At 45.3% G+C, this 20,563-nt stretch overlaps 1 protein-coding gene across 2 annotated transcripts in view; it reads right to left on the reverse strand.

Annotated features, from left to right (window-relative positions):
- Window positions 1–20,563, reverse strand: part of AGPAT3 (1-acylglycerol-3-phosphate O-acyltransferase 3) — a 33,922-nt gene that overhangs the window by 4,019 nt on the left and 9,340 nt on the right. For both annotated transcript variants that reach the window (XM_078768281.1, XM_078768282.1), the window contains exons 3-7: window positions 19,974–20,143; window positions 19,608–19,769; window positions 11,461–11,614; window positions 10,469–10,571; window positions 3,098–3,173 (exon numbers count right to left, since the gene is read on the reverse strand). In XM_078768281.1, coding sequence (XP_078624407.1) covers window positions 3,098–3,173; window positions 10,469–10,571; window positions 11,461–11,614; window positions 19,608–19,769; window positions 19,974–20,143 — 665 coding nt within the window. The remainder of the gene's footprint in view (window positions 1–3,097; window positions 3,174–10,468; window positions 10,572–11,460; window positions 11,615–19,607; window positions 19,770–19,973; window positions 20,144–20,563) is intronic.

Consider the following 20,563-nt stretch of genomic DNA (forward strand, 5'->3'; position numbering starts at 1 on the left):
GAGCAATGCCGAGTACTCCAGCTATAAACGCTTTTATACTTTACTCGGGGTACAAATACAAATACAACTTTGTTCTGGGGAGCAACATAGGCTATGTGGCCACGGCCTCATTCGGGGGCGTGGGGGAACGGGAGAGGGGCGTAAATTCTCGATGTAAATGTGTACCGTGTAGTGCCACCTGATGATGGTGGCTAAGGGTATTACAATATCCTTTTGTACCTGTGCAACACTGAGGTTATGAAGCACTCTTTGCACAGGAAAATTTTTCCTCCTTCCCTTCCCCCCTCCCGCAAAACGGAAAGGCCTGTCAAAGCCACCCCCCCCGCCCCCCCAAAAGATGTACTGTATATGTAGTATATGCTTCCCCTCGCCTACCCCTTCCCCTTCCTCACCGCTCCTTCTCTTGCTTCGTTGCCCTCCCTTACTCCCCCCCCCACCCCCGGCGACACTGGGTATTCCTGCTAGTTATCTTATATTTACAAAAAGTATTTACACCCTGGAAGACGTGAAGACATGAAAACCTTTGGATGTCTACGACTAGTTGAAGTGTGGGTGGATCAGTGATGTGGCTGTTTTTGTGAAGAATGGCTATCATGTTGTATGAGCAAAGGTAGGCCTGTAATACATCAATGACATGGACTCCTGTTGACAGAGCAGATAAGCATGACATTATGTTGACATCATGCATGCCTATCATACAGTATGTTAACATCATGTCTATCTGCTCGGCCATCTCCTTCAATACTCTCAGATGTTTATCTGGCCCCAAAGCCTTATCTTCCTTCGTCAATTCCAAGAAAGACACCGATCCAACTAAATCACTGATAACAGAAGACGGGACACCCAGTTTAATGTCCATCTGAGGGACGGCACACATATTGATGCATCACCCTGCCTGTAAACCACAGCGATGACAGTTTATAGCTGGGTCGGGATTCAAACCCAGGCTAGACAGCTTGGAGGCGAGTGTGCATACCTCATGGCCACATTCTCAGCCCTTACCACATGGTAGTCAGTAAATAAAAACAATTTAACTTCTCTTTATTTCTGAAATTATAGTTTTGTAACGGTGGTTATGGTAGAGACTAACTGATGTGACTTTTTTTTTTAATGGGATTATGAATTGTGAGATTACGTGAGTGTTTGTGTTAAGCTTTTGTTTATCATTGCAAAATGTGTGTATTTCATTTATCACTCATTTTGGGGTTCAATGGTTAGAGTCATGTTAAGACTTGATGTGACGGTAGATCTAGCGATGATTTTTTACAGGTACCTCAAAACTTGGCACTACACCACTGATCACACACACACACACACACACACACACACACACACACACACACACACACACACACACACACACACACACACACACACACACACACACACACACACACACACACACATAGTATGGTACCACAAAGACCCTGCCTAGATTAGGCCATCCCTCCAAACTGGATTACCAAGCAAGGAGGAGATTGATCAGAGAGACCACCAAGAGGCCTATGGCAACTTTGAAAGAGTTGAAGCAGATAGTATATGACCTGGGTGGGGATACCAGTTAGCAAATAATGCAAGTATTAAATTTTTTTGAAGTACTCCAAGTCTCTAAGCTGTCTGTCACCATGGAAGTGAATAGATTGCATTGAGACGCTGGTTTATTCTATACGTTTCGAATCAACAATGAACCAACCATGCACCACTTCATCCAGTAACTTTGCAGTCATGACAAAGGGATTGCAGTGTTACCATTGTATTTACTATATTATTATTATTATGAAAACGATACTACTGTATTAATAAACCTGGTCTAATTTGTCCGAAGCAGCTTGAAGGTGAGCCATGAAGGCATGAAGCCTAAGGCCTATAAGTACTGTGTCGTTGGACGATCCTAACGTCTATGCTTTCGATATTTGATGGTCATTTAAACAATCGGTTTGTTTGCATTTCACACGGAATGAAAAACATTAGGGTAGAGCATGCAGATTGTGATATATGACAGGTTCGACGATATGTTCGGCCTGAACGGCATATGAATCGAAATGGCGATGTGTGGCGTCAGTCGTCGTACACCGTAATGACATCACAGACGTAATCACATCACATCACCCCTGTCATGTGACCAGATCCTCAGCTCCGATTGGTGTACGTTTGTGAGGGACATACAGTACATACATAAATACATACATACGGACAGACAAACACTGTTCTTGACGGCTTTGCCCGACGGACTACGCCATTAAAACAAAAACAAACAAACAGGGAAGTGATAAAAAAAAGCAGGGTCTCGTACTTGAGGCGCTGCGACGGGGCTAATAAGGACTATTTCTAGTTGCTATGACTTTTCCCTTTCACATTTTGACCCATTTTTAAAATTATTTTTCCATAATCTCATTATAAAGGTTTGCTAAAAATTTGATGACAAAAGCTCAAATGGTAAAAAAAAGAAATGATATGGCCTGGACAGACAGATACACATGGAAACCCCCCTCCCCCTGCCCCTATCTCCAGCTGTGTGAGGGGGAAAGGGGCGGGGGGAGGGGAGGACTGGCTAATAATGGAACAGTTGGTAATGGTGGTGGAAGGACCATATTTTTGGCAAAGCATTGCGGTGTTGACAAGTCGTGGACGTTTTCATATCAAAGAAACTATCCTGGACGGGTCAACACTTATAATCCTGGACCATACAGGGTGTGCATCAAACCTACACAAATTATGGCAATGTAATGAGACTTTACATTTTCCACCACCAACCTACTCTTATGGCATATTTACACAAAAAATCCCATAGATGGAAAAACTTTTTAATCACCATTGCAAGACGTAAGTTCACTGTTTTTAGCCCCCAACCTCGCTCTCGATAACATGGCACATGATGACACAGGGAACGGTGAAAAATCATCAGACACGTATGTTGACAGGTATTTACACAGCTTCGGCTCAGTCGTCACGATTTTGTTGTCGAGGCGTTGGGGGGGGGGGGGGCGGGGAAGAGGGTGGTTGGGGGAAATGTCAGTATTTGTATTATTGCCACCGCGCCATGCAGCAATTATTGCGGGAACAAAAGGAACGGCATGTCTAAGAAATGAGAACTCACCTTTTCTTGATACAGTTGGTACAGCCATTGCGCACATTCCTTTTCCTCATGTGGAATATCTTCCAGTGGAAACCTCCTGTAAGCACAAATTAGCACCAGAAAATAAGCCAATCATCCACCAACATAACTACTGCGACAACAACAACAAGACTTGGAGGGAGGAGTGGGATTGAAGAGAGTCACGGAGTTTGCTCCAGAGGCGGGAGAAAAGAGGAATGAAAGAGTGAAGGTGAAAAGAGAGTCTTGATTTTGGCAGTTTAACCATAAGAGAGTTGCAGGCAGATCTTGTGCGACCTGTCGGAATATTTGGGGGATAGAGCACAGACAGAGCTGGGGGAGCAAGGCCGGAGAGGAGTCCGTAGAAGACAGAAAGACCACCAACCTGCCTGCGGTGAGTGAGTGAAAGGCCCTCGGAGATAGCTTCATCGCGGGAGATTCCAATGATTCTGAACGCTTTGGTTTCAACAGCGTGAAGACGAGCTAGGTGTGAGGCAGGAGCACCAGCCCAGAGGGGGGAACAGTATTCCATTGAGCTGCGGATGAAAGCCTTGTATGTGGTGAGGAGCTCAGGTGTGCCAAGGAAGGACTTCGCACGACGGAGGATGCCCAGTCGGCAACTGGCCTTGGAGGCCAGCTTGGAAATGTGGTTTTCCCAGGAAAGATCATGGCAGATAGTGAGACCCGAGAGCTTGAGTGACAGAACTTCTTGGAGAGGATTGTTGAGAAAGTAGATGGGAGGGTTGTCCAGACGGTCTTTTCGGAGAGACATAGTAAGAGTGTGATATTTGTCAGGATTGAAAGACATGTTCCACTTGTTTGACCAGTCTGTGATTTTGTCCAGGTCTGCAGAGAGTGAGAAGGCTGCAGACTGCCGATATGAGGGATGAGGAATGGAGCGGCAGAGGGTGGAGTCATCAGCAAAGAGATAGAGAGGATTTTCCAGAGAGTCAGAGAGATCATTGATGAAGACCAGAAAAAGCACAGGGCCCAGAACACTACCTTGGGAAACCCCAGCCTGAATAGGAAAGGGAGATGAGAGAAATCCATTTAGGCCCACACGTTGACTACGACCAGAGAGAAAGTCCACAAGCCATGTGGGGAGATTTCCATGGATACCATACGAGGAGAGTTTGGTGAGCAGAGCTGGGTGCCAGACCGTATCGAAGGCACGTGATAGGTCAAGGGAGACAGCTCTGATTTCCTGTTTGGCATCAAGGACCTCCATCCATTGTTGAGGCAGCAGAAGCAGTATGTCCAGAGTAGAATGACCTGGTCTGAATCCAATTTGATGATCTGAGATCAAGCCATTGGAGAAGAGGAAGGATTTGATCTCAGAAGCGATGATGGATTCCATGACCTTGCTAATTATTGGGAGCAAGCTGATTGGTTTGTAGTTGCAAGGATCTGTTTTTGCACCTTATTTGTGCATAGCGGTGATGTTGGCCGATTTCCAAGTAGATGGCAGATGACCTTGAGCAAAAGAGAGGGTGAAGTGAACAGAGAGAGGGTGAGATAGAGCGGCAGAACAGGATTTTAGGACCCGTGGGCTGATGCCGTCTAGTCCAGTTGCAGAATCAGAGTCGAGGTTTGACAAAAACTTCTCCACCTTGTCAGGAGAGAAGGACACAGAGTCCCGGAGCAGCTGGGTTCGACTGGGTAAGGTGGGTACAGAGAGAGATGGGTTCGGGACACAAGACTTTGAGTCAAACACAGAGTTGAGGCATTCGGCTTTTTCATGTGCGGTGTCAGCTGTGTAGCCGTTTGAGGTAAGGGAGGGGATGGAAGGGGAGGGGTGGGGGGGAAGTTTTGAAGGGGAGGAGTGGGGGGGGAGTTTTGAAGGGGAGGGGCGAGTGGGAGTTACATTGGTATCTAAAATGAGTTAAGGTTTCATAGTGCTAGCTATAACGGTTTTCTCAGAATTGTCTCCACAAAATGTGTGAGAATAATAATCCTTACAAGAACAATAGGCTTCCAGTGGGAACCTCACTGGAAGACTAATTATTTACAGTGCAGTACAATGTACAAAATTATACATGTGTGCACCAAATCACCAAAGCTGGATGGAGGTTATATTTTCACCCCTGTCTGTCTGTTTGTTTGTGAACAAAATATCTCAAAAGTTTGTTGACGGATTTGGACAAAAATTGGCAGATATGTAGCGTATGTGACATGGGCGAAATGATTAGCTTTTGGTGAAGATCCGGATCCGGATCCGGCTACTAGAATTTTTAAATCGATTCTTCACCATTGGGAGATCGGGCAAAAAACGATACATAGCAGGATATCTCAAAACGTTGTGGACGGATTTGGATGAAACTTGGTGGAAGGTTGGGTGTGTGACAAGGACAAATATATTCGATTTTGGTGAAGATCTGAATATGGATTCGGATATGAGAATTAATTACTTTTTAAGCGATTCTTCACCATTGAGGGATCGGGCGAAAAGCGATACATAACATGATATGGATGGCCAATCCATATCATGTTATATATTGCTATACAACAAATAACATAACAAAAAGCGATATATAACAAAAAGGTTATGGATGACTTATGACTAAACTTGTTGGATGAGTTAGTTAGGTGACAAGAACAAGTGGATTCAATTTTGTTTCAGGTCCGAATCTAGAACCAGGCCTATCATTGGGATACAAAACAAACTGTTCTGCCTGGCGGAGGTATGCGCTCCACCAAGTGCTGTTCTCGTTTTATTTTAAATTACGTTTAAAAATTGATCATTCACATGAAACCACTTGTGAGGCTCCTCTAATCATTGTATTGATCAGTCAAGCAACACTGAGGGCATCTGATCAACAATGTGCAAGATGGAACTTAAAAGGTAAACCTCATGAATGATCAGTGGGGGTTGGGGAGGGTTGATCCTGTTTAAGATCTATCCTCAATTTTTTTTTGTGTGTGTTGAGAGTTTGCACAATAGTTTGGAAGCAAGACGTTCCATAGAGCGACGTTTGATGCGAAATAGGATTTGAAAGGAAACCGCCATCTCATTGACGCAGTGCCAAGTAGGGGCACTGCATTGTAGAACAAGACCTTCAAAGGGGAAGATAAGCAGGACGTCTTGCCTCTTTTCCGAATGTCCCCGTAAGTTCTACAATGTTCTACAATGAGACGAATGGAAAGTGGACCTTAGACAGGAGATAGGACGATCCATTCTCAATATTTATAAAATATGGTATCTGGGCAAAGGGCACCTCTCTATTATACATCACATTTTGTTTGTACAACAACACCATGTTTTACACAAAGGGAAACAATTTTTGGTGATGCCATTATATATCGATGAAATTGAACCCTGGTGTTGGGCTAGCGGCTAGGGTGCCGGCTTAGCATCCTAGGATCCTGGGTTCGAATCCCGGTCGATCGCTGAATTAACGCCAGGGGGGTTGACTCAGCCTGTTCATCCTTCCGAGGTCGGCTAATTGAGTACCAGTTCACTGGTAATTCCCTGTTTGTCGTTAAAGACGGCAAAAAGGGTTGGCGTCAGGAAAGGCATCCGGCCGTAAAACATTGCTTCAAAAAGGGGACCAAAAAACAACAACAACCGGAAAGTTTTCCCGAAAAAGGCCAACCCCCGCTTTGCGGGGAAAAATGGCCTCTAAAGGTGGTTTTTTTTTTGGTTTTTTTTTTATATCGATGAAATTGTAGGAGTTGCGGATGACGAGAGGGCGAGAAACTTATTAGATTAGAGGGCGAGACACGACATAATAATACTTCGTGTCGTCAGCGGAAATGCTCCGAATGGCGAATTGGGCCTCAGCTTGTGTGAACCAAACGGCAGCTTGTCGTTCCCAAAACTCCGGCAGTTTAATTGAAACTGCGCTTGTCGCCATGTTCGTTTAAAGCTCCGAAAACGTTCCAGAGCAAGACGGGGTCACCAATGTAGGAGTTGCGGATGACGAGAGGGCGAGACACTTATTAGCTTGATCAAAGCTCCTTTATTCCAACAGAACTAAACTCATACCGGAACTCACGCATCTTTTATAACACAACTCACTCTCAAGGGGGCATGGATCCAGCAACCGAGCGCACGCCACACCCATTCAATCAATAGCCCCACTGGTCCCGTGCCTGTGGATTATGTCCCAATGGGATAACCCCCACAAAATGGTGTATGTATCGACCTCCATTAACCACAAATGGTGTAAATGGTGTATGTATCGATCTCCATTAACCATAAATGGTGTATGTATCGACCTCCGTTAACCAGAAATGGTGTATGTATCGACCTCCGTTAACCAGAAATGGTGTATGTATCGACCTCCGTTAACCAGAAATGGTGTATGTATCGACCTCCGTTAACCAGAAATGGTGTATGTATCGACCTCCGTTAACCAGAAATGGTGTATGTATCGACCTCCGTTAACCAGAAATGGTGTATGTATCGACCTCCGTTAACCAGAAATGGTGTATGTATCGACCTCCGTTAACCAGAAATGGTGTATGTATCGACCTCCGTTAACCAGAAATGGTGTATGTATCGACCTCCGTTAACCAGTAATGGTGTATGTATCGACCTCTGTTAACCACAAATAGTGTATGTATCAGAGTAGTGATGGCAATGTACGAGAGAGCGCGCACAGCTGTAAGGACGAAGGACGGGAACAGTGGTGAGTTTGAGGTGACGGTGGGAGTGCATCAGGGATCGGTAGTAAGTCCACTACTATTTGTAGCTGTGATGGAGGAGGTGCTGGCTCAGAACGTAAAGGAGGGTTTACCGTGGGAGTTGTTGTTTGCAGATCTGGTGTTGATTGCAGAAAGTATGGATGGACTGAAGGAGAAGATGAACAAGTGGAAGGAATGCATGGAGACAAAAGGTCTGAAGGTGAATATCGGAAAAAAGAAGGTGATGGCAAGTGGTAAAGCATGTGATGAGGTGGAAAGAACTGCATGTGGTGAGGTGGAAAGAACTGGGAAGTGGCCGCGTGCTGTGTGCAGGAAGGGTGTCGGAGTGAACTCCATTCAATGTACAATGTGCGCTGAGTGGGTTCATCAAAAATGTAGTGGTTTGAGAGGGTCATTAACCAGTGTGGCAGCCACATTCAAGTGAAAGGTGTGCACAGAGGGAGCTGCAGATGGAGGAAATGTTGAGTTGGATCTTGGAGATGGCGTGAAGCTGGAAGGTGTGAAAACATTTTGCAACCTGGGAGACATACTGAATGAAGAAGGTGTATCAGAATCAGCAACCGTTGCTAGAGTGAGATGTGCATGGAAAAGGTTTCGGGGAATTGAGTGGCGTGCTGACGAGGAGGGGAGCGTGGTTGAAGCTGAAGGGAAAGGTGTATGCTGCATGTGTGAGATGTGTTATGATTTATGGGAGTGAGACATGGGTAATGAACGTGGAGCAGGAACGAAGGCTGGAAAGGGTGGAAATGCGAATGGTTCGGTGGATGTGTGGAGTATCGTTGAGAGAGAGGAAGACAAATGATGAATTGTGAAAGATGATGGGAATAGAGCCTGTGATTGATGCTGTGAAGAGGAACAGGTTGAGATGGTTTGGTCATGCGTTGAGGAAGGATGAAAGTGACTGGTTGAGAAGAATGATGGAAATGAATATAGAAGGAAGTAGAGGATGGGGAAGACCGAGAAAGACTTGGCTAAAGGTGGTGGAAGAAGAAATGCAGGCAAGGGGGTTTTTTTTTTGGTTTTTTTTTTTTGTATACTGAATCGAGGCTCGTGAAAGAGCTAACATTTATTTCACAAACAAAATATACAAAAAGAGGGAGCGGAAGACAAGATGGGGAGAGAAGGGGAAGCACATAACCACAACATTTGAGAACAGGGAGAAGTGTGGGAGGGAGAGGGCTTGGGGGCAGGAGGCGTGGGAGAGGGAGGGGGGGGGGAAATGCAGAAACAAGGGGAGATGCAGAAAATAGGGCAAAATGGAGAAGATTGTCATGGAGCCCGCAAGGCTAACCCCTGCTCTAGCAGGGAAAATGGCCTTAAAATGCCTGTTATGTTGTTGTTGTGATACATACACCATTTGTGGTTAACAGGGGTAGATTACATACACCATTTGTGGTTACCAGGGGTAGATTACATACACCATTTGTGGTTAACAGGGGTAGATTACATACACCATTTGTGGTTAACAGGGGTAGATTACATACACCATTTGTGGTTAACAGGGGTAGATTACATACACCATTTGTGGTTAACAGGGGTAGATTACATACACCATTTGTGGTTAATGGAGGAAGATACATGCACCATTTGTGGTTAATGGAGGTCGATACATGCACAATTTGTGGTTAACAGAGGTAGATAGATACACCATTCATGGTTAACAAAGGTTGATACATACTCCATTTGTGGTTAACGGAGGTCGATACATACACCATTTGTGGTTAACAGAGGTAGATAGATACACCATTCATGGTTAACAAAGGTTGATACATACTCCATTTGTGGTTAACGGAGGTCGATACATACACCATTTGTGGTCAACCGAGGTCGATACATACACCATTTGTGGTTAACAGAGGTAGATAGATACACCATTCATGGTTAACAAAGGTTGATACATACTCCATTTGTGGTTAACGGAGGTCGATACATACACCATTTGTGGTTAACAGAGGTAGATAGATACACCATTCATGGTTAACAAAGGTTGATACATACTCCATTTGTGGTTAACGGAGGTCGATACATACACCATTTGTGGTCAACCGAGGTCGATACATACACCATTTGTGGTTAACAGAGGTAGATACGATTCCTGCAACAAAGATAAAACTGGTTTGTTCCTGGACATTTTGTCGTTTCCGGTAAATTTTATTGGAGCCGAGCCATAAGCTCAGCGTCATTGTGAATTCAACACCGTGCGCCAGGACGAACAATCAAACGTGATGGTTTGCTCCTTAACCGCACACATTTTCATATCGGCAGAGATAAAATATCATTTTCACCCAAAGGTGTTGCTGTTGCCATGGAGTATAATTTGTCGTCGGTTTCCATGTCTCCGCATTCACATTTAGGTCCAATTGGCCATTAGGGAGAGAGAGCCCGACTCGATTCTCCTGCAACGGCTCAATGGATTTTGACGATTTTTCCTTCATCAAAACAAACGATTAGTTTTACTCTTTATTGTCATGTATCAGGTCACAACTAGTTTGTTAAAACGTCATTGTGCATGAAAAGCACCATTTGTTAAAACAGTCATAACGAGTGTTCCTTATCACGAGGCTTCGTTCCTTCTTTTGTCGTCTGTTTATGAAGTGAACTTTTAATCCGAATAAAATGTGCTGCGTACTCCAAGTATTAAATTGCCTGTTATCCCGTGACAACGATGAGTGTTTGTCCCTTTTGTGTCGGTGCAACAATGTGCGTGTGAACCTGCCCGACACTCACCTTACACACATATCTGCGTAGTACTTTTTGCCATGAAGAATGCCGAGTAGGGATGGCGTTTTTGTGCGTCTGAAGTTGAGGGTGACATCATAGACAGCGGCAGCTGCAAGTATGAAAGCAGACAAGGAGAGTCAAGACGCCGAACAAAATGTCATGTGAATAATTATTGGAACCACACGTCACGCACGGTGTGCCAGGAACCCTCTTCTTACACTCCCAAATTCCTGGCTCATGGTCACCTCCGTCCCATTTGTTCCTCTTTTCTCTCGCCTGTGGAAACAACTTCCCCAGTCTGTTCGGTCCCATTCTTCTCTCCAGGGCTTCAAGGCCATTGGTCACCACTACCTCGGGTCATCATCCCATCCATACCGATTTCTGATACCCCAAATTACCCCATTCCCAAGCACTCTCCTTTTCCAAGTTATTGTGATTTTCCCCCACTTCCCCCTCACCACTTTTCGTTCGTCAATTGGTTTGTTCCTTTCCTGGTTTCATCCCCACTCTTCCCATTCCTCTTCTTGCTGTGTTCCATTCAGCTTCTTCATCCTCATGTGTCCTTCTCCCTCCTCCCCCTTGAGCTCACTCCCACTTCTACTCGACTGCTGGTGCTTCCCCCATTCCATTTTGCTCTAGCTCTTCCATGAGCCTCGACAAAAAGATAAAGAGTTACGATGACCGCCGTGAAAGTCCTTTCGGGCATGAGAGCCGCCTTGCTTTCAATGGCTCACACCCGACACCTCGCTTCACCTCCGCCCCCCTCTTTTCCCTCACTCTTTGCATTCCTGTCAAAAACATTTGTTGTCCTTATTTTCCCACCAAGACAGACTCACTCTAGTCCTTATAAAAGACCATATTTCCTGAAAATCCTACAAGGCCTTGAAAGTGCCATTTTCCACAACGTATTTTAACATAAACTGGACAAACGACTAAACACAAAACAATGAGGAGCAAAGCGAGCAAACGATGCAATGAACGTTTCACACAGAACGTACCCATTCCACGCATGCATTGCACTGTGGTTGTAAAACCCTTGGTCCGTGGTAAGAGGTGGTATTTAAGCTTCGGCAGGCCCTTGGAGTCTGCGACCTCCATGCTGACCCTGTGCTTCTGCTCCGTGAAGCGCGTCCCCTCACAATACAGCAGGAACTAGGAGGAACAGCACGTGTCCGTCACCACCACAACCACCGATGAGCATTCCAACACACCACAAGTATCCTTAATAGGAGATCGCGAATATGGAAATAACAACCCAATGGTAAAATCGATATTCCCAAATGGTCAAACCGCACTTTAGCTTTCAAATGAGGGTCTTGTGCTATTCTTTTTTTTTTGTATACTGAATCGAGGCTCGTGAAAGTGCTAACATTTATTTCACAAACAAATCAACCAGACAAACAAAATATACAAAAAGAGGGAGCGGAAGACAAGATGGGGAGAGAAGGGGAAGCACACAACCACAACATTTGAGAGCAGGGAGAAGTGTGGGAGGGAGAGGGCTTTGGGGCAGGAGGGGGAAGAGGTATAAAATACAGGGGGACCGAATACAAGGGGACTGATTTGTACACTTAATATGGCGATGGAATGAAACACGAGCTTGGACAATATAATTATACACCCGGTGCACATTTATACCACGATTACGAAAGAGAAAGAAAACTAATGGCACGTCACATTTTTACGTGCAATGCGACAAGCCAAAGGTGACCCTATCAAGGCGAGGGCACAGGTGTTCGTGGTACAAACGAAGATATGAAAACTGCGGGCCGATCTGAAAATTGGAGGGTGGGGGAAGAATATTATTTTATTTAAATATTTATGCATAATAATTAATGTACATGTTTGCGGTTGTTATAGTAAAACATGAATTCACTTTGTCTGACATACGACACACAAACGAGTTTAAAGCTTAAACACCTGAAGCAACAATGTTTTGATTATGTAAAAAAAAAAAAATCTTATATAGAAGATGTTTAAAAACATGAAAAAAAAGAGGAAAGATATGGAGAAGCAGGTAGTCAGCGATAGCTTTGCCACTGCAACAACCGTGTGAACATTTGAGAGACACAAAGTGAGTTGATTGGAAAAATGGACGCGGAACGAAGCGAGCGCAGCAGTAATGAAAAACTAGATATCTGTGATCACAAAACGATCGTCAAGGGTAAGCCTCACCACCGGATCACCCTTAAGCCAATGATTCCATGTATGTATGTATGTATGTATGTATGTATGTATGTATATGTATGTATATACATATACATCGATATACAACAACACAACGGTGGTTTCGTCTCCTGGAAAGCAAATCCAACGGAAGGAAATCTCATTTCCTTTCACAAAGCCCGAAACAAGTGTGTGTCCACCCTCAGGAGAGCCAGGAAACAATATCTCTCCGTTCTCAAGACCGAACTCTCTTATCTGTCTCCCTCTTCCAAATCCTGGTGGCGTCTGGTCAAATCCGTTTCTGGTGTTTGTTCCCCCTCCATCCCCTCCCTTACCTCAAACGGCTACACAGCTGACTCCGCACGTGAAAAAGCTGAATGCCTCAACTCTGTGTTTGCCTCTAAATCTTGTGTCCCAAACCCATCCCTCTCTGTACCCACCATACCCAGTCGTACCCTGCTGCTCCTGGACTCCGTGTCCTTTCCTCCTGACAAGGTGGAAAAGTTTCTGTCAACCCTCGACTCTGATTCTGCAACTGGACCCGACGGCATCAGCCCACGGGTCCTAAAATCCTGCTCTGCTGCTCTATCTCACCCTCTCTCTGTTCTCTTCACCCTCTCTTTTGCTCAAGGTCAACTGCCATCTGCTTGGAAATCAGCCAACATCACCGCTTTGCACAAAAAAGGTGCAAAAACAGATCCTAGCAACTACAGACCAATCAGCCTTCTCCCAATTATCAGCAAAGTCATGGAATCCATCATTGCTTCGGATATGAAATCTTTCCTCTTCTCCAATGGCTTGATCTCTGATCATCAATTTGGTTTCAGACCAGGTCACTTTACTCTGGACATGCTGCTTCTGCTGTCTCAACAATGGATGGAGGTCCTCAATGCCAAACAGGAAATTAGAGCTGTCTCCCTCGACATATCACGTGCCTTCGACACGGTCTGGCACCCCGCTCTGCTCACCAAACTCTCCTCCTTTGGTATCCATGGAAATCTCCACGCATGGCTGGCGGACTTCCTCTCTAGTCGTCGTCAACGTGTGGCCCTGATTGGGTTTCTCTCATCTCCTCTTCCTGTTCAGGCTGGAGTTCCCCAAGGCAGTGTTCTGGGCCCCGTGCTTTTTCTGGTCTTCATCAATGATCTCTCTGACTCTCTCGAAAATCCTCTCTATCTCTTTGCTGATGACTCCACTCTCTGCCGCTCCATTCCTCTTCCCTCAGATCGGCAGTCTGCTGCCTCCTCACTCTCTGAAGACCTGGACAAAATCACAGACTGGTCAAACAAGTGGAACATGTCTTTCAATCCTGACAAATCTCACACTCTTACTATGTCTCTCCGAAAAGATCGACTGGACAACCCTCCCATCTACTTTCTCAACAATCCTCTCCAAGAAGTTCTGTCGCTCAAGATTTTGGGTCTCACTATCTGCCATGATCTTTCTTGGGAAAACCACATTTCCAAGCTGGCCTCCAAAGCCAGTCGCCGACTGGGCATCCTCCGTCGTGCGAAGTCCTTCCTCGGCACACCTGAGCTCCTCACCACATACAAGGCTTTCATCCGCAGCTCAATGGAATACTGTTCTCCCCTATGGGCCGGTGCTCCTGCCTCACACCTAGCTCGGCTTCACGCTGTTGAAACCAAAGCTTTCAGAATTATTGGAATCTCCCGCGATGAAGCTATCTCTGAGGGCCTTTCACTCACTCACCGCAGGCAGGTAGGTGGTCTTTCTGTCTTCTACCGACTCCTCTCCGGCCTTGCACCCCCAGCTCTCTCTGTGCTCTGTCCCCCAAATATTCCTACAGGTCGCACAAGATCTGCCAGCAACCCTCTGATGGTTAAACTGCCGAAATCTCGGCTCTCTGCTCACCTTCACTCTTTCATTACCTTCGCAAAAGCGGAAGGTTATGTTTTGATCGCTGTGTATTTATTTGTATGTCTGTGTGTGTGTGTGTGTGTATATGTTATTCGCATAACTCAAAAAGTATTCAACCGAATTGCATGAAATTTGGTGGGATGATTGGTTATTATACGGGACACATTTGATTAGATTTTGGGAGCAATCGGGTCAAAGGTCAAGGTCAAGGTCACGAAAAGGTCAAAATCGTATTTTTGTTGTTCTGTTCCCTACACTCCCATGCCAAGTACAGAACAGTAGCTGCGGCGAAGGTATGCGCTCTACCGAGTGCCCGTTCTAGTTCCTCTTTTCTCCCGCCTCTGGAACAAACTCCCTCACTCCCTTCAATCCCACTCCTCCCTCCAGGTCTTTAAAACAGCTGTTCACCACCATCTCTTATCTTCCCCCATCCAAAACCTTGATCTTTTCTACCCCCGCTAATTCACCCCAGATCCACCTTGTTTGAAATTCCAACTTCTTTCCTGGAAGTCCTGGCAGTGTCCATATGTTTTATACCTCTCCCACCGCCCCCTTCCCACGCCCCCCCCCCCCAAAGCCCTCGCCCTCTCTCAGATCTCTCCATGTCTCCATGTCTCTCGGTCCCTGCTCTCAAATGTTGTGTTTGTGTCCTTCCCCCTCTCTCCCCATCTTGTCTACCGTCTACCGCTCCCTATGTTATATGTTTTATGTGTCGGTTTGTCTTTCTGTGTGATTAATGTTCGCTCTTTCACGAGCCTCGACCTTGTATACAAAAAAAAAAAAAAAAAACAACAACATGCATTTTAAGGCCATTTTCCCTGCTAGAGCGGGGGTTAGCCTTGCGGTCTCCATGACAATCTTCTCCATTTTGCCCTATTTTCTGCATCTCCCCTTGTTAACCCCCTTGCCCGCATTTCTTCTTCCACCATCTTTAGCCAAGTCTTTCTCGGTCTTCCCCGTCCTCTACTTCCTTCTACATTCATTTCCATCACTCTTCTCAACCAGTCACTTTCATCCTTCCTCAACACATGACCAAACCATCTCAACCTGTTCCTCTTCACAGCATCAATCACAGGCTCTATTCCCATCATTTTTCGCAATTCATCATTTGGCTTCCTCTCTTTCAACGATACTCCGCACATCCACCGAACCATTCGCATTTCCACCCTTTCCAGCCTTCGTTGCTGCTCTACGTTCATTACCCATGTCTCGCTCCCATAAATCATAACACTTCTCACACATGCAGCATACACCTTTCACTTCAGCTTCAACGACACTCCCCTCCTCATCAGCACGCCACTCAGTTCCCGAAACTTCTTCCATGCACATCTCACTCGAGCAACCGTTGCCGAGTCTGATCCACCTTCTCCATTCAGCATGTCTCCGAGGTAGCAAAATGTTTTCACACCTTCCAGCTTCACGCCGTCTCCAAGATCCAACTCAACATTTCCTCCATCTGCAGCTCCCTCTGTGCACACCTTACATTTGAATGTAGCTGCCACACTGGTTAATGACCCTCTCAGACCACTACATTTTTGATGAACCCACTCAGCGCACATTGTACATTGAATGGAGTTCACTCCGACACCCTTCCTGCACACAGCACAGGGCCACTTCCCAGTACTTTCCACCACACCACATGCTTTACCACTTGCCATCACCTTCGTCTTTCCGATATTCACCTTCAGACCTTTTGTCTCCATACATTCCTTCCACTTGTTCATCTTTTCCTTCAGTCCATCCATACTTTCCACAATCAACACCTGATCATCTGCATACAACAACTCCTACGGTAAACCCTCCTTTACGTTCTGAGCCAGCACCTCCATCACAGCTACAAATAGTAGTGGACTTAGTACCGACCCTGATGCACTACCACCTTCACCTCAAACTCACCACTGTTCCCGTCCTTCGTCCTTACAGCTGTGCGTGCTCTTTTGTACAATGCCATCACTACTCTGATCAATCATTCCTCCACTCCTAACTTCCTCATTGCCCATGTCAATACTTTGCGTGGAACCCTATCGAATGCTTTCTCCAGATCAACAAACCCAAGAAACAACTTCTTCCTCTTCTCCATGTACTTCTCCTGCAACTGCCTCACAATAAAAATCGCGTCTGTCGTTCCTCTTCCTGGCATAAATCCAAACGGCATTTTGTCGATCTTCAATTTCTTCCTTATCCTCCTCTCCAACACCCTTTTCAATACCTTCATTCCATGCTCCAATAACTTTATCGCTCGGTATGAACCACACTCTAGACTCTAGAGGGTCACCTTTCCCCTTGTATGGAGGGACGAGGGTACTCAGTTCCCAATCGACTGGAATGCGGCCTTCTTTCACCGCCAGATTACAGATGTCTGTCATTCTCTTCACACCCCCAACCTCCTGCTGCCTTCAACATATCTCCCACAACTCCCGTCGGCCCTCCCGCTTTTCTACTCTTCATTGCTTTTATCGCTTCCTCAACTTCCTTCTCAGTTATCTTCTCTGCCGGTCCTAAAACTGGGTTACTCTCTATGTTGCCATCCCATTCATTCTCTGTATTCAACAGCATTTCCATATATCTTTTCCATCTTCCTTTAATTCCATCTGGGTCCACAACGATTTGTCACACTTCATCCTTCAAGCAACTCACCCCCATCGCATCACACCTCTCTTTCGCTATCTGCTTTGCAATCCTGAATACTGCTCTCTGACCGTCTTCCAAATCCAAGGGTTCTCCGAACATTTTCCTACATGCCTCCTGCGCCTTTGCTACCTCTTTCTTTGCAGCCTTCTTGGCTGCCTTATAACTTTCATGCTCTGCTGTTTCTGCTCCCTTTCCCTTCGCCTTCTGCCACTCCTTGAACTTCTTCCTCTTCTCGTCAATCCTCTTTCCAACTTCATCATCCCACCACCATGTTTCCGAGTGCCTCGGTGGTCCTTTTGTCCATCCACATACCTCACCAACGGCTCCCAACAGACTAGCTTTCATTGACATCCAACCACTTTCAAGCTCAACCACATCATCCTCTACCCTTCTCAGCCTCTCTTTTAATGCCTCCCTTACTGTCACCTCTTTCAACCTCCACACCTTCATTCTCGGTTGGTACTTCACCCGCCGAGCTCTCCTCGCACCTTTCACCCTTATGTCGCAGACAACCAAGTGGTGCTGTGAAACAGCCTCCTCCCCCGGGATCACCTTTGTGTCCCGGAGGTGCCCTCTATCTCGCCTACGCACCATCAGGTAGTCAACGGTTGTCGTCAACCCACCTGACGTGTATGTAACAAGCTTATTATCCTCTTTCTGGAACTGAGTATTACAAATCAACAAATCAGCTCCGTCAGCAAACTCCAAAATCCTTCCACCTTCTCCATTACACCATATCCGTAACCCCCATGAACTCCCTCAAAACCATCCATACTCCTTCCCACATGTCCATTTAGGTCTCCTACCACAACAACTTCCTCATCTTTCACGTTTTCCATCAGCTTCTCTATCGCACACCAGAACTTGACCTTCTCTTCATCGCTCCGACCAACCTGCGGAGCATATCCCGAGATGACGTTCAACAAGAGCTTTCCAATCATCATTTTCACCATCATCAATTAATCACTCACTCAAGTCACACTCACCACACTGTCTACAAACTCCTCAGAAAACAGGACACCAACACCATTCACGCCCTCCAGGCACCCTTGCCACACAAACTTGTATTTCTGTCCCTGCCTACCCTTCACCATTCTCACACCACTTCCCTTCCATCTCGTCTCTTGCACACAACATATGTCCACTCTTCTTCTGACCAATACTTCCACCACTTCTCCTGATCTCCCTGTCATTGCCCCTACATTCCATTTCCCAAACCTCAGAAACCGACCTCCACTTCGGGCTGTACCCTGCCCATTGCAGTTGTAATTTTCATGGTTCTCTTTTTGAGGCAATGTTTTTATGGCCGGATGCCCTTCCTGACGCCAACCCTCTTAGTTGTCTCTTACGACACGCAGGGACACGGTGTACCTATTCTAATCCAGGGTAGACACTAGGAAACGTTTAAAACATGGAAATTCTGGGGGGGCATATACATATATATATATATATATATATATATATATATATATATATATATATATATATATATATATATATATATATGTATATTCCAGACCATCATATAAACTTGACCTTCACCATTTAGGGGTAGAGTGTAAATAAAGAAAACATGTCCTCATATACAAGCTATACATAAAACTCGACATCGTGAAAATGGGAGGCAAATTATTCATTTGATCAAAAAGGTGTTACGAAGAAGGGTGTTTTTTAAAATTATTTCGGTCACAATGCGAAAAAAGTATGTCAAGCGCAATAATAAAATATCAGGTGTACAACTTCAGTGCAGATACACGATTATGATTCAAGAACATCGTGAACGGCCAAGTGATCTTTGAGATTCCGCATTAGGAAAATTGGGCAATGACAAAAAAAACGTGTTTTTTTTTTTCAGACTGCAATTTGACATTGACCTTTACCCAGAGGAGTATGATGTAAATTACGCGGAAATGCGTCTTGTTGTAGACTATCTAGAGGGCAATTTCTTTCCGATCAGAAAAACCTTAGTCGAGTTTTTGTGAAAAATGTTACATTTAAAAAAATGATTAATTAGGTCATGACCTTAATTAGGTCAATGTAAACATAGTTCAACCCCACATATTTTCTATACACATTATTGATGCAAAATTTCATTCCGAAAGTCCCAGCCGGCTCCGAGATACAGCTCGGAAATTGCCCGGAGTGTTGATAGTGCAGGAAGAAGAAAATGTTTGGTTTTTTGTTTTTTCTTATAAATGGTGCTTTAGTACTCCTTGGGGGTCTTGGGTGTGCCGTGGTATCATTAAAAATTGGGTGTGCCAATTGTAGAAACAAACCCTACAACAGCACAAAGCCTTCCCCTATGGCTTAATTCCAGTTATTAATTAATTATTGATTATTAAATAAGGGAGGCTTAATTATTAATTACATGGTGGATCGGTGGTAAATATGGATGGTTACTTCTGAAAACAATCCTGATTTTATTTGGTCTTGTTGTGTGGTATAAATTGGGAGTGGTCAAGGAGCGCACCCAGACATATTCCGGGTAGTCGTGGAGGTTGTGCAGGCCCTTGATGAAGGATTCACGGTCCTCCTCCCATCGGCGCCTGCAGAAAACAACCTCCATGAAGTACCACATCCAACCGATGATGGGGACATGCAGCAACTCGCGTTTCGCCAGCACCTTGGAACTCTGCACACACATATCAAGAATGGGAAGAAAGAATGTTCACCTGTTGAGACTTTCCGAACGTGCGTCCGGGTGGCATCTGACGTCATGTGATTTGCACAGAAATCCCAAATGTTGTTCATCATGGGGATGGTGGGTGGGGAGGGGTAGGGGGAGTGTAGCGTGTATGTGGTGGTGAATAGTGAATGGCTGTTTTGACCATATTACCCCAAGCACGCCAAAGCGCTCGCATATTGTCCAGCCACACAAAAAATCAATCTCGTAGTTGTGGTTGAGGATGAGGATTGCATGCTCACTCCCAAAGATGTCGTAAGTCGCGCGAGTCGTAAAGAGTGTGCAGGTTGTGCCCGACCATCGCTCCAGCAACAAAATTAACTCTGAAAGAACACATCAGTGGTCAGATAAGGCAACAAAGCTGCGGGATGGATTAGCACATGGATACTAATCGGAATTGTTTAATATGCTGGTTGCATCATCAATTTATTTCAACCAAGGATGTTCGAGTGCAGCTGAGATAATAATATAGTGCAACCACCACCCCACAATGTGGCAATGGTCATAGAATGAAGGGAACTTGGCAAGGATATTGAAGAAGATTGTGGACCCTTTTTGAGTAGATACACAGAATATCCTTAAAGTCTGCAAGGTTGAGCTAACAGCTTAACATCCCCTCCAAAGGACAGCATGCACTCACTACCTACGGTCGAGTCCCCTGTTGGTACTGTGCCTGAATGGTGTTTTTAACCAGATTCGACCAAATTGGGGATTGAACCCATGACTAGACAGACAGCTCAGAT

Source organism: Myxine glutinosa, chromosome 14, assembly GCF_964187855.1.
Source record: "Myxine glutinosa chromosome 14, kmMyxGlut1.1, whole genome shotgun sequence".
Classification (NCBI taxonomy): Eukaryota; Metazoa; Chordata; class Myxini; order Myxiniformes; family Myxinidae; genus Myxine; species Myxine glutinosa.